The sequence below is a fragment of the Centroberyx affinis genome, unplaced genomic scaffold (assembly GCF_046629955.1).
Source record: "Centroberyx affinis isolate AG114_WGS23_722 - 3 ecotype Tasmania unplaced genomic scaffold, CSIRO-AGI_Caff_v1 ptg002319l_1, whole genome shotgun sequence".
NCBI classification, from domain to species: domain Eukaryota; kingdom Metazoa; phylum Chordata; class Actinopteri; order Beryciformes; family Berycidae; genus Centroberyx; species Centroberyx affinis.
In genome coordinates, this window is record NW_027280588.1 from 215,650 (window position 1) to 230,227 (window position 14,578).

Below are 14,578 nucleotides of genomic sequence, written 5' to 3' on the forward strand. Positions count from 1 at the left end.
TATCTGTCAATATGCAGGACGTCTATTTGAGACAAGTCAGGTATCTTTATTTCCGTGATTTGATTTGGAGATGTTGATGTTGTGGCTGGTCAGCTGGGGAGTAAGCATGAATGTGGTGGCAATTCACAAGAAAGGTTTGAGAGGATTTGATCAAGATTCATTTTAGTTTCAATGTATGCATACTTGTCAGTTTGTTGTGGACTATTTTCACTGCCTGGTAGTACTGGTGTATGAACAGACACTGTAACACAGACTGCTTCTGAAGTGTGTTACATCTGATCTTTGGAGAATGCAACTGAAATTGTGCATTTGGTTATTTCTTGTTGTGGATATCCTCTGTGGTGCTTGGCTTACTGTCTCCCCATAGTAAAAACACTATAACACAAAAGACAAGTGTTTGACAGAGAAAGTAACAACATACCCATAAAGCAGCAGCGATAAATCTGCAAAGGCAAAAAGACAGTGCCTCTGAAGAGCAGAGTTCCTCTTTTTGAAACTTTAAAAATCTAATGGCTGCTCACTTTTTTACTGCAGAGTAAAAATGGGGTCATGAATCTACAAAGCAATGCGTATACTGCAAACTATAGAAAATAATTCACTTTTGATTTTAACGTCAGCTTAGATTCAAGCAACTGTCTAGTTCATTATCTATCTCTATCAATTCATTTTCCAACTGTTAGTTTTAGTTATTTAGTTGATTATAAGTTTTATTGTTTCAGCAGTCGGGCCACTGAGCAATTTGTTCTTATAGGATGCCTGATTTTGTGCACATTGACAGGGATCTGCCTTTGGATGGTTTGTGTTGATGTGTTGACAGTTTATGTGGGATCAATACTAGAGGGTTGTCTTTAATTTTTTTTAAGATTACTATTTCTTGTGATGTGTCTTGGTTTTAGTATATTAAAACAACCTCAATGCAGAGTGACAATTGAGGCAAATGCCAAACAGGTGTTTTTTTTGAGAAATGTACAGGTATTTGTCTTTTTGTCAAAACCTTTCCTCTGTAATGAAAATTTAGAGTGCACATAATCCCCCTAAAATCCCCAGAAACAGGCGCATTCACCAATTCAAAACTATACAGCGAGCCCACGTTTTAAAATTTCTTTATTAATTTTTCTTATAATCAATGTTCGATACTTGAAGCAGGAATAATGAACAAAAACGCTGAGCAGACCTCCACATGAGGCTTAATCCTGGTTTGTTTTCTTCTGTGATTAATTTCTTTCTTGTGATATTCATAATACCTGCGATATAATAGAGGTTCTGCTTTTCTCATGATGCATTATGGCAAGGTGCAGGGAACACAGACAAGGGGAAACATTTAAAACCCACCATAACCCAACTCCCATACAAATACCCTCTTCAGCACAACCACAAAACAGAATTTAAGAAAAAAAAAAAAAAAATACAAAAAAATATGGTCAAGTTATTTACACAGCTTTCACTCATTTTTCTAGGCCTTTATTACAAACATACATCTACCTTTCAACTGCACATTTCTCCAACCTACGGTGTCCCTTTGGATAACTATTCACTAATATTCCTCAAATCTTAGCTCTCGTGCCTAGAGTGCTATAAAGAATCCATAGAGTGGCAGTCTGATGTACAAGATAGGGCAGTATAGTTTAAGACAACAGGTCTTCTGTGTCAGACCCACATTGCTGTAGCACTCTAGATTTCCTTAGTCGTCTATGTGACTCAATGGTGCTCGAATTCAGGATTACATCTTGAAGCCACGATGAATCAATGGACTGTGCATTTAGCTGACAGCTTCCCGGTTTGACATCATTTTTTAATACCCGTACCCGTACCATGGTGGAAAGCATCCAAATGTTGGGGGCAAATTAGAGCAATCAGATTCAATGCACCCAACTAAACGTAATCAGAAATGCTGCCTAATGTATGTTGTTCTGTAGGATGGGTTGGGAGGATGACATCATCCAGGGGGCTGACATGCTTTGCTAACAGCGTCCATTGAAGAAAGGATGTGTCAAATACTTTATGTAGCACCTCAAAGTGATGTTAAACTTGTTAAAGTGTTAAACCTGGGCACCTATCATACCTTAATTTTTCTAAGCAACTCAATCTATTCACACAGTCCTCTATAAACACTCCCATGGTCACCTCTATGGCACTTTCTGGTCTTTACAGTGGTAACAAACTTTAAAGGCAAACAACAGACTGAACCACTACCCGTCTCACCTTCCCTCTGGGAAACAATCCGAACTAAAATATCAAAACAGAGCTTTCATCATAGCTGGCAAATCCATCAAAACAATTCAAATTGGACAATCCAATGGTTCCTTGTTTTTCTAGTTAATTATACTGACTCGGGGCATCTGAGAAATAACCATTTAAAAACCAAGAAGTGGAAGTGCTAAGAGGGATATAAGCACAGCTGGAGCAAGAAACAGGCTAAAATTAACAGTGAAGCAATGACCCAACTATTCAATTCATCGTAGTTTTAGGCAAGTCTTACACATTCTACTGTGAGTCCATTTCATAACCAACCCCTCCCTCACATTTTCTGCCAGTGACAACAAAACAACAAAAACCCCACATGAAACAAAGCAGGTACATCCTTACAACAATACCCAAAAGGCCAAAGACATGAGGCACATATTCACACATACTTCAAGCCTTTATGGTCGATCTCGAATGGTTTCTGAAGCAATCTGCGGCTTTATCACCAGACAGTTGAAAATAGTCAAAATGAGATTACTTAGTTGTTTCATATACATTCCTGTCTTGGTTGAACAGATAAAAAGATCTGAGATGGGGATGGCATATAATGAACTGGAAGGATGGAAAAAGAATCCCACTATACTGGACTACACTTGTGTTTCAGAACATGAGCAAGCCCACGCATACTAAACACTGAGGTTGGTGACTGAACCTCTTACAAAAACAAAGCATAGCTGACAGGCCTTTTCTGCAGAACGGTTGAAAATCTACAACGTCATTGGCCCTTCCATGGGCAGCACACAGCCAAAACAAAAATCATATAAACCCATAAATGTCACAATAACAACCGGCCACAGTACCAGAGTCAGCACCATGGACTACAGTAGAGTGTTTACAGAACGTAGAGAGGAATTTTCATTTTTTTTTTTTTTTCTTTCCACATGAACAATGGCAAGTGAGATTTGTGGAAGTCGTTTGTCATTTACTCCAATAAAGCACACAATGCATGTTAATAAAGCAGGTATGAAAGGAATGTATGTTTACATTGTTGTGTCCACTGACAGTAGAGCATATTAGAATGGCGGGAAGGGGGATGGGAGAAATACCAGAAAGAAGTATAGATTTACGTAGCTTTAACACAGACAGCAAGAATTATGTTGTCATTTATGTCTGAGACTGTGGCAGCTAAATGTATGTAGATTCAATCAGAATTGAATTCCCTCCTAATTACAGAGTTTGAGTTGTCAGTCTGCCTATCATAACTATCCAATTTTTCTTGATTGATAATTTCATAGTAAATGATTCATTGATGAAATCCCCCCTCCTTGCATAACCGGCAACTGCATTGAGCCTCACGGTTTGCATTTTGAATCTTCCCACAAAAACAGAGAGAGAGAAAAAAAAAATACTGTCAAGGAGGTGTAAACAAAACTGCAAATTTGGCAACAGTGTAAGTCAGAGTATGGGGACATGAAATACTGATACCTACTTAAAAAAACATTTGGGTATACCATAGTAAATGGGAATTGTTCACATTGGAATTTTCTTGGTCATAATTCTAAAAGGAAAAGGAGTATGTAAGACTTTTTATACAACAAGTAGACAAAATAAAAATGACTGCCACAGATTAAAAGGAATAGATTTCTCTTTCACCAAAAAGCAAGAATATTTTCTGCAAAAGTTTGCCATACGTCCTTCTTATTCCACCTGTGTTAACTGAGGGTTAGGGGCTGGCTAAGAAAAAAGTTCATCTGGAATGTTGCTAGGGATCGTTGCTAGGCAGGCCTCAGGCGGAACGCTGTCATTGAGATTGGCAGTGACTGGTCCCGCCCACCCCCCAGCCAATGGAACGTCCTGAATTGTAGTGGGTTGGGTAAAGGGGTCCTTTTAAATGGCAATTTTGGACATCTGCTCTTCAAGTTTGATGATTCGCTTCTCCTGACTGCTGACCAGGTCCTTGAGGGATTTAATTTCTTTCAAGATCTCCTCCAGCTTGGCTTCACTTTTCTGTGGGAGACAAAAGACACATGTGAGACCGTTCTTGGCATGCCTGTACCCATTCTATCACATTAGTGCTACAACTACCATGCTGTGAAATGAAGCACACCTACAGTCATATTTTGGCTAATATCAAACCAAATTTTAGGTTAACGTAGTCCAAAAGACACCCCCCTTTGTTCAATCGCTACCTACAGCCTGAACTGCATGTGCCATGTGGCAGGGCCTGGAACTCTGAGGGTTAACATGCTTCGCCAGGAGGCTGCATTGCAGGAGCCCAGTGGGCTGTGATTACAGGCCAGAGCTGCAGAGAGAAGCAGAGGCATGGGCTGGGTCCCGAGCGGGTGGCTGTGTTGTGGGTGAGGTGCGGCAGGACGCCCAGCAGCAGGGCGCCCAGAGCAGCAGCAGACCCTCAGTTTGTGGGTCAGAGATGGGGCTGACCAACATCTACAAACCACCTCATGAAGTCAGCCAGCAATCTGCCATGCTTCTTACATATACATATACAGTCAGTCTGACAACCACTGCATGCTCCAGAGACCCAGCTACAAAGTGATGAGGCCGGACCTGAGGTGCATTAATGACTGAGTCACAGTGATGGAGCTGGGAGTCAGGAGGCCAGAACAACCCAGTGCAGACGGACAGTATCCATATTGAAATAGCACAAAGTACATACTGTACATAGCCAACCTAGATAAAACGTCCAAAAATAAGAGCCATGACAACAGTCGCCAACAAGAGTAGTCTGATGTCTGTTGATGTCTACTGACTGTCTGGTCTAATGTAAACCTGGCTGCATGTAACAGACCCTGTAGAGCGCCAGTGCACTTCAAACAGCAGAACTCACAATCGATGGAGTGGGAGAGGCAGACTTGTTGGCTGGGCCTGTGTTCTCTGTGTTCTTGGTCAGCTTGTTGTCCAAAATGTTCTTCTTGACCACCTTGAGGTCGCGGTTCTTGCCCGGGACGTAGCCGTGCTTGAGGGAGATGAGGATGGGGTCTCCATTCTTGCCCTCAAACCACTCTTCAGCCTCCAGGGCGGGGTCTGGTCCAGCTGTGTCTGGGTACAAGTCGTCCTGGAATAGGTCCGACTGGAGGGGGGGGGACAGAGTGACAGCTGTCAAGAAACACTGTAGCAAACACATTACACGGTAGGGCCTTACAGAGCAGCCTGTGACAAGGCAAGCTGATGAGAGGCTTAATAACTGTCTGCAAAGTTGCCATTAAGGATGAAGACTCACCTTTCTAGGTACAGTCATGATGATAGGCTCACACTTCCTTTCCTGCAGTTTATAGAACCTGTCAACATACAATTACAAAGCCCAATTACCCACAATTTAGTGCATCATTAAAGAACATTTCTTAGAACCATGTTTACTTTGGGCTGTGCCAAGAGAGCTCAGTGATTATGTTATGAATAACTACTGCCTCCTAGTGGTGAATAAATTCCACACTGAATAGAATCAAAACACAGAATTAATTCTGTATATCAGAGGAAAAGATTATCCATCCATCTCTGCCATCTGGGTGTTTAGTCTTACCTAGCTATTTCACACTTATTGACGTCAAGGCCCCTCTTGGGCATGTAGCCCATGCCCCTCTGGGGCTCCTTGGTGGTGAAGGTGTTGAGGTAGTGGACAAATGGAGCCTCGTCCGTGATCTCAAAGTAGCGGATGCTGCTATCACCCTGTCAATCACCAAGAAATAGAAGAGTCTTTTATTTCTGTATTTAACTTCATGGAAATCAAGCCCACACTTCCAACTGTCTGCTATTTAATGGTTGAATCGACTTAAGCACTTCAAGGGAACTTACCTTTCCACAAAGGTAAACCACATTGGTGTCTGGGTCATAGAAGGGCAAGAGGACTCCGTTGCTGGTGTCCATCTCGTGAACAGAAATGGCCTCATCCATGCTATGCTAAAAATGAAGCATAAAGATCAGTCAGAGCCTAGGAGCGCAGCGCCTAAATAAAAATCCATTCTACTCTAGAGGGTCTCAAGAGAGTGGAAAAAAGGCCTTTTGTTGGTGGTTGTTAGACTAGAGGTTTGTGTATAGTGGTGGATACTGTGTTTATTTTTAACAGGTGCATACTGTTTTGTTTATGCTGTTGACTGAATTTATTTTTCTGCCTGCTTGCCTGCTAAACAACATTGTAAATACGTTATCCTCTGCTATAATTCTTCATGCTTGTTGCCATATTATAACAAATAAATTTGCTGCAATAGCGTGGAACATATAAGCTGTGAGTACTGTAGTTATGCAGTAGTAGTTATGTAGAAGCTTACCGGGTTCCAGAGGGCTAGCTGTCTCTCACTCATGCGGCTGAAACCTGTGGTGAAGACATTCCCATCGGCCAGGAAAATGGCTCTCATGGGTCGAGCTCCCTCATGTGCCTTCTCCTTCTCCTGTGAAGTATAGTTCAAAGGTCAGCACAACACTTGAGTGGCCAAGTCACAATTTCCTGAACTAAGGAAAAATCATGCAGTTTATCAGAAACCCTACATTCTGTTCATTCATTTGTACTATTAATCCCTGAAGGCAATTTCTCCTTTATTTTGCCATCAGGGCTCCTAGACCGTGGAACACGCCTGCCTAAGGAACTTTGGCCCCATATACACTTGTTATTTCATGCGTCCCTTATCTGGATAGTATCCAGATATGATTTATCCACATTCCATTTACACCTGGCCACATCAATGCGTCTCCGTTAGCCACATAGAAATCCGATTGCATCTCTCCCTGCTTTCCCGCAATGTATGCAAATGTGGAGATGGCAGGCGCCACAGAAATTCAGATTTTGTATGCATTTCTGCATATTCTTCAAGTTAGATAGCAGCCGCTACTTCACACAGATTATAAAAAAAAAAAAAACACTTGTAGTGAGAATGTGTGTACCGCTACGGAAACTGATCCATACGTGCGCACATTTGAGACAGTGGGGAATGGTGACTTCGATGGCAAAAGTATTGAAATAAAGTAAAAATGGCCTTTACACTCAGTTCACTTCCAGGCTGACTACAGCAAATTAGAAAACCCTCTAATAATAATATTCCATGTCAGAAGAACGTCTACAACTAAATAGTGTCTTTATAGTGCCTATCGTTTGTCCAAAAAGCATCTACGTTTCATTATAGGCTCATATGGCCATAAGGTTATATATTAATTTATGATGCGTTACGGTTTTGTGGCGCACGGCTGGAGTGCATTGGAGATGCCGGTGCCGGGCGCACAGCCGTCCTCTGCAGCAGCTCTCTGCCACCGCAGTGAGCTTCTTGGGGTCAACCTTTATATCTTCATATATATTTTTTGTTTTAGCTTTATAAACAGTCCGGCTCTTGGAGCTGGCGGCATTAACTGCTGCTGTGACATGTTGCCACTCAAACTTTATTTCGTTGGTGATGCCTGAACCGAGGCTACAGGGGAAATTGCTCTTTTCCGTCTTTGCCATTTTCTCACACAGAGAATGGAATGACAAGCACATTTACATGCATCAGTTTTCATTAAGGGCATTGTTGAGAGACGTTTTTCCGTTTGGGATGAGTTGACGGTTGCCGTATGCGTCTTGACAAGACCGATGCATTTACACTTGGCAAATTTGAGGACACAATGCATCTCAAGCCACCTCCGAAGGTGGTTTGAGCAATTGGATACCAAACTGTCTCCAGTGCGTTTTGGTTGCATTTACACTTGGCTTTTTTGCAGATCGGGCTGCCATCCGATCTGCTCAAGACGCATTAAGTGGCTCAGTGTAAATGGGGTATTTGACTATTGTTGTTGTAACACAGAACAGCGCCCCTGGAGCTGGTAGCAATTCAGTGTCTTGCTCAGTGACACGTTAGCGGCAGGTGCTTGTTGTCACAGGAGCCTGAACCCAGGCCTTGCAGTTGAAGCAGTCTCCCTACTTGCTACACCAGCCTCCTACCCCATTTCCTGAAGTAGTTCATCTGATCTCCTAAATCAGTTTTCACCTCTCAGAGAGACACAATGACCTACAAAAGAGAGACATCAGCAAATTTAATTTCTTGGAAAACTCAGCTCACCGCCACAATCTTCTCCTTGCGAGGGTCGATGACACGGATGCTCTTGTCCTTGCAGGAGGTGCAGATGAGGCTGCCATTGCGGTTCCAGCAGACGCTGTAAATGACGTCGGGGTGCATATCCTCCAGGGTGATCATGGCATCACCGGTGCCCACGTTCCAGATGATGATCTGGTTGTCACAACCTGGCAATAGAGTAAAGTTAAGCTAAGCATTCGCACATCCAAGACAAGTATGCTTGTGATAGAGTATTTTGCCTTGGAGGCTGTTACCTTAACAGACTATTTTGGCTAAGAGTTCAGTGTTCACACCAAACATCAACAAGGTTCACAGGCTAACTCTGGGGCCAAGTCTCCATTCAATGACATGAGAACAGAGAACAACAGAAAGGATGGGCTTTTGTGTGGTATCACGTTAATTAATCAAACACTAGACTGTCTGTTAAACTCTTGCCCAGCCCAGCTTATTGTTGTTTTCTGACAACCTAAAGGGAAATGTGAAATATCCAATATATTTTCTATCTCTCTTGCGCAACGCCTCTGAATTAGTCCCCATAATGTCTTTACATCATATATTGTTCCCGGTCTTATTTTGTGTATTCAAGGGGCAGAGAGGAAGGCACTCACCTGCACTAAGAAGAACGTTGCGTGCTGTGGGGTGCCATGTGATGATGCCAACCCGTTTGGAGTGACCCTCCAGCACCACCACCGGCTCAGACAGGGAGGTGACCAGGCCATTCTCAGGGATCTGCCACACCTATTGAGAACATGATAGGAAAAGGTCAGGAATTGTAAACAGAGAGAGAATCCTGCTGGATATAGACTCACCAATTTCCCCTTGATGTTTGACTGAATGATGTGTACACTCTAAGACAAGGATTTATTCATTGAATAAGTCAACCATATATGGCAGTTCCCAAAAAGAACCTGAGGGGGGCAGCAGAAACCTAGAAGTCAAGGGCAATCTATACGATTTGGAGACAGAGGGGGTATACAGTCAAATTTAGCAACATAAGCGTTGTCATTATCGCAACAACTGAACAATGCTTATCCTTCTGCCAGTAAAATCATATGCTACATGGCCTGCATGAAAATAGGGAAGTCTGTGCCTTGACACTCCTGTACTTTCCATAATGCATGAGTTCTCTGTAAGAGTGCACTATTGACACATGACGCAGTAGTTAATAAGGAAGCCCTAATCTAAACTTAACACTACTAAGAGTCTATTTAGGCTGTGAAATTTCAATATCAAGTGCTATGAAGAGAGGAACCATTGATGGTTAAACTTCTGCAAACATGAATGTAAAATGGCACAGATTCAGAGTCTGTGGTGTTTTTGATCCTCTGAGTGGGTTTATTGGGAAAGTCAACACGTTCAGGTGAGGAAGTGGCAGCAGCATACCTAAAGCAGGCAGCACACACACTGATTGCTGCCTTTCATGGACCAAATAAGGACATATGGAGGAAAGTACAGCAGCAGCCTCAAACAAGTCAGTGACCTCAGCCCAATAAAAACAGCTAAATCATTCCCCAGCTCTGATTCCTACGACACATATTTGAGCCTAATCTCATCCAGAGGGTGAGGCCTGCACCCATCCCACGGCTACAAAAATCTGGTCTTTCGCAATCAAAACATGTAGTCTCCTGTCACCTAGTAGATTAAGTAAGTGTGTGTGTGTGTGTGTTACCATTTCACACAATTTATAGTTAGAGGTCTCAGTTCAGGTATAAAGGGTGAGGGAAACTGTACTTACCATCACTGTGCAGTCCTCGGAGCCGCTGGCAATGACCTGGTCATTGTGGGGGCACCAGTCAATGTCTAACACAGGGCCTGTGTGACCACACACTGTGGGGTAGGATTTGTCAATGCGTCCCGTCTGTAAAGACAAAGATACACAACACAAAGTAATGAGATTAGTCTTAGCCTGGTCCTGCTTAGACAACACAGTCCATGCCGGAGGAGCGAACACAACAATTACTGCATAATCCTAAATCCCACCTGCAAAATTAAGATCACACACACACAAATAAATATTTAGGAAGAGGAGTTTCCACTGATTCAATCCTCAAGGGGAAAAAACACAATTCTTTGCAAGTGGCACAAACTGAGAGCATTGCATTCTACACATTGAGCAATTGCCAAAAATCACAAAAGCAGCAGAGAATGAGAAATGGGGGCAATATGGCAAAATGTGACTTCATAATATGATCGTGAGTGACATATGAGACCTCATTTACAAATTTAGTATAGAATATAGTTTTAACTTTTGATACATTAAAGAAAAATGAAAACACAATATTTTCATAAATCTTTTTTTGTCTGAGATTTGAATGTACCATGTATGGCCCATTGTGTGGGGTCAGTGAATTTGACAGGGCATCTCCAGCCACGAGGGGAGAGCCCAGTCCCACAAAAACCCCCAGGCAAGTGCTGTAAGCCTAGCCTACATTTTGAAATGAAATTTTGGCAAAGTGTCTTATTACATGGTCCATTAATGCATTACGACCACAGAGGGGTACAAACATAATCGCCCCAAGGCCAAAGCCAGAGATTCATCAGCCTTGTTTTGTCACTCCATCGTTCGGCCAAAAAAGAGGCTTGGGTTTTATTCGTGCTACACAGAAGCATACCGAGATTAGACTTAGTCCCTATTGGACCACCCACATTAATTAAGGAATGTTATTAGTGGTGGCGTCATTATACAGTCGATGCATGCCAACAAATGCTTAGTTTTTTACAGCATCTCTTACTTAAAAATGATAACCCTGAATCAAACACCAAACTGTGCCTTTTATATAACATACTTACACAACTCATGGACCAGATGACCACAAATGCATTTCTGTCTGACTGACTAACACACACACACACACACACACACACACCAGACAATGGAGCTTCCAATTATATCGACTGACTTCCTCTGTCCTCCTGGAATCAGGCTGCAATTGGATTCGACCTCTTAACCCCACAAGCCAGGAGAATCAGGTGCTGTCTCTCCTCGCTGTGGTGTCTGAGCAAAGCGCTGCTGTGGCGGATGGGGAATATGAGACACACCCGATTCTTTGCTGTTGATTCCAAGTGCCACCGCAGGGCCGGAGAGATGATGTCACCTACTGTAGCAAGAGTCCTCCTGCTGCAGTCCTATTTAAAGCATAATGGCTTCCCTAATATATACATTTTTTAAATAAAAATCACTCACTGCCCACAGCTATTCTGCCATTAGACTGGGCACAGTGACAATAACGGCTCAAGATGGGCTACTAAATCTAAGAGCTGTATATTCAGTCGTGGGTGGGTGGGGGGGTAGAGGCAAGGGAAGAGATTTTGCAAGACCTTAGGAGTACAAGAAGGCAGGACCCGAAGCAATCACTCACATTAATAAAAAGAATAGATGCAAGCTACTAAAAGCAAGAACTTCAAAAGATTTACGCACGAACGGAAGTAGGTTGAGTATGAAAATAATTAAGTATGATGCACTGTTCTAAAAAGCCACACAGCACGACTAAAGAGATGCAATAAAAAGAGTGAACTAGCGGGAACTAAATGTTACTAAGCTACCACAGATTGTTGTAAGTCAGTTAGTCCCAGCTGGTAGTGGTGGTGTTTTTAAGGAAAGCTACACAGAGGAACAGTTCACCCCAAAATGAAAATTCTGGGTTTTGTAGCTAAATGATTATGCACAAAAGGTAAATATAGGAAGTAATGAGGTACATAGTGGCCTCTTGGGCTCAATTGTTTGGCTACAAAACACTTGTATTGTTAGGAGAAATATGATGGTCATTTTATGCTCTTTTGGGAACTCTAAACAAGCAGATCCTGTTCACTTGAACTGTCTGGGAGAAGAAGCTAACTTGATGTGTGTTTGGTGGTTGTATGCGCTTCAATGGAGTTCTGATTGACACAAGGGTGAGTTATGATTTTCATTTTGGGTGAGCTGTTCCTTTAAGTGCTGCTAATATGATAGGAGGATATGAGTCAGTATGTTGTCCAGGATTTCCAGCCTTGAGAATCATTTCCCTGCCTCTGCCACAGCAGACAAGACAGCCTGGCACTTCAAGCCTGCTGCCACATTACAATGCACCCCCGCAGTACTGTGGTTGATTTCACCATGCAACATGACTCACATCTTAAGTCGGCCCATAAGAAGTGAGACTGAACAGATGTTTTAGCTTCTAGGTCAGTATGGTCCTACAATTGCTGGATATACACACAGGTCACAGTCAGTACAAAAATGTAAAGAAAAAAAAAGAAAAAGAAAATCTCAGTAGGCGTGTACCTCATGCAATCACCTGACTGAGAGACTTGGGCCGTGACACATACTCCAACTCAAAGCTCAGTGATCAAAGTCCAGTGTATGTGAGAGTGAACACTGTGTGTGCATGTGCGCGTATGTTTATGTGAAAATCACAAGATCTTGTCCAAACGTCACCCTGTCCAGTGAACACACCTCAAAAATACACCCTGGTGCTGAGAGTAAAGGACACAGGCTTGACACTGTGGTCAGTAGAGATATTCTAATGAATCTGCCACTGACTGGTATCAGATGATGTTACCATTAACTACAAGATTGGTGACCTGACAACTGGTGCTCAGCCTATTTGAATATTCCTCCTTCATTTTGTAAAGCAGAAATTACAAACCATTTGCATCGCCAGGTAGACACAATACAGTGTCTAGCATTACACTCCATCTGCCTCTGGTAAAAAAAAACCTTCCAATTCAGTGATATCTTTCAGTGCATATTAATTTCCTCGCACATAGAGATATTTGAGAGGCTAGTTTAGCTTCAAGCAAAGAGGCCCATATTCCTGCAGCCTATTTCCCAAAGCTAGTCGGAGCAGGATGTAAAGCAGGAAGGACACAGACAGACGACCAGGTGTAGTAGGGAGAGGAAGGGAACAAACAAGTCAGACGAAAAACATACTGATCATGGACATTTACTTCATCCATACTACTACTACTTTTAATATAATTCCTTTTCCAAACACTATTTTTACAACACAAACGGGTCCAAAGGGCTACAGATCAAGTTAATCTAAATTCTAAATTTTGAGTAACCACAAAAACCCATGTACCATTATCAGTAATTTTTTGATCTTGACAAAAAATGTTTACAGGCCGTTAAATTTTCCATCAAACTTTGTAATGTAAACATTACAGTTAATACCAGTCCAGCATCAAATGGCGCTGTACAAGTACTCTGTTGGCATCTGTGGTCTTTGCTGAAGCCAAGTACAAGTACTTGAGGGCCAGACAGTATCTGTGTACCAAGGGGAATTGTTAGCGTTGAGCCTGCTCAAATTTTCCCAAAACAATATGCTGAGGTTTTTCATGAAACACTGTGGTTTTATGTTCAGTTGGCTTGCTGCGGCACTTTAAAACTGACGCGAACAATAGTGCTGGAGGTTTGCAACAGATCTTATGGTTTATGTACGAGAACAAAAATGGGAGTAGACTATGACCTGGGTGTGCTGGTGTATTATTTATGTTGACTGCAAATGTACGTGTACAGTCGAACCTCTTATCTGAACGGACTGGTCTACCCAACAGGCAAAGAATGTTGTGCCGTGAATATTTTGGCTATACTACAGATTGTGGGTAGGTTTATTGCAGAACATTTCAGAATAAGCACACATGCATATTTTATGTGTAAATAAGCTTTATTCTAGAATTTCAATGGGTCCACTTTTCAGTATTTAATTTGACCGTTCCCCGAAGGGTTCAAATAAATTAGGTTCTTGTGTATGCCTGTCTACTAAAACAAACACTGTGACAAAACATCCCTAATAAGTACACTCAACACACACACACACACACACACACACACACACACACACACACACACACACACGGTCCTACTTTCTGTCTGGTATTTCCCGCTGACGAATGCTGTCCCACTCACAGAAGCCTGGTTGACAGAGCCCGGAGATTAAGACCATGTGCTCTGTGGGGCTCGATCAGTGCAGAGACCTCAGGACTCTGCCAGACTTTCATACTTCCCAGCACATCTCACATGTTCAGTCCAGTGTGTCCATACACACTGAAAGACTCTTATATGCACATCAGTCTCAGTATTCAGTAATCTCGTCAACACTTTTCAATCGGCCATCACATGAAATAACAGGATCTTAAATTTTAAACATTTGGCACTGAACCATGGAGCCCAGCAACATTAAAGCTAAGCCCTGCAGGCTGACCTCCTGGTCAACCCAGGCCGAGAAGAGCAGGCAGACCGGCCTTCTTGCCACAGTTGAGGGGGCTGCCGGCCAGTTCACCAGAGAGCCTGGCGTTCTTCACATTCCACACCTCGGCCCCAGGCAGCTCTGGTATGGCTATGACTAATGAGAGCAAGGAGG

General features: G+C 42.6%; 1 protein-coding gene across 3 annotated transcripts in view; it reads right to left on the minus strand.

Moving 5' to 3' along the window:
- Positions 1–1,086: 1,086 nt before the first annotated feature.
- The window catches only part of LOC139655617 (coronin-1C-A), a 40,941-nt gene continuing 27,449 nt past the window's right edge, over positions 1,087–14,578 (minus strand). For all 3 annotated transcript variants that reach the window (XM_071533063.1, XM_071533064.1, XM_071533062.1), the window contains exons 3-11: positions 9,973–10,095; positions 8,846–8,975; positions 8,223–8,404; positions 6,468–6,587; positions 5,995–6,099; positions 5,723–5,868; positions 5,423–5,480; positions 5,030–5,272; positions 1,087–4,191 (exon numbers count right to left, since the gene is read on the minus strand). In XM_071533063.1, coding sequence (XP_071389164.1) covers positions 4,072–4,191; positions 5,030–5,272; positions 5,423–5,480; positions 5,723–5,868; positions 5,995–6,099; positions 6,468–6,587; positions 8,223–8,404; positions 8,846–8,975; positions 9,973–10,095 — 1,227 coding nt within the window. In that variant the 3' untranslated portion in view covers positions 1,087–4,071. The remainder of the gene's footprint in view (positions 4,192–5,029; positions 5,273–5,422; positions 5,481–5,722; positions 5,869–5,994; positions 6,100–6,467; positions 6,588–8,222; positions 8,405–8,845; positions 8,976–9,972; positions 10,096–14,578) is intronic.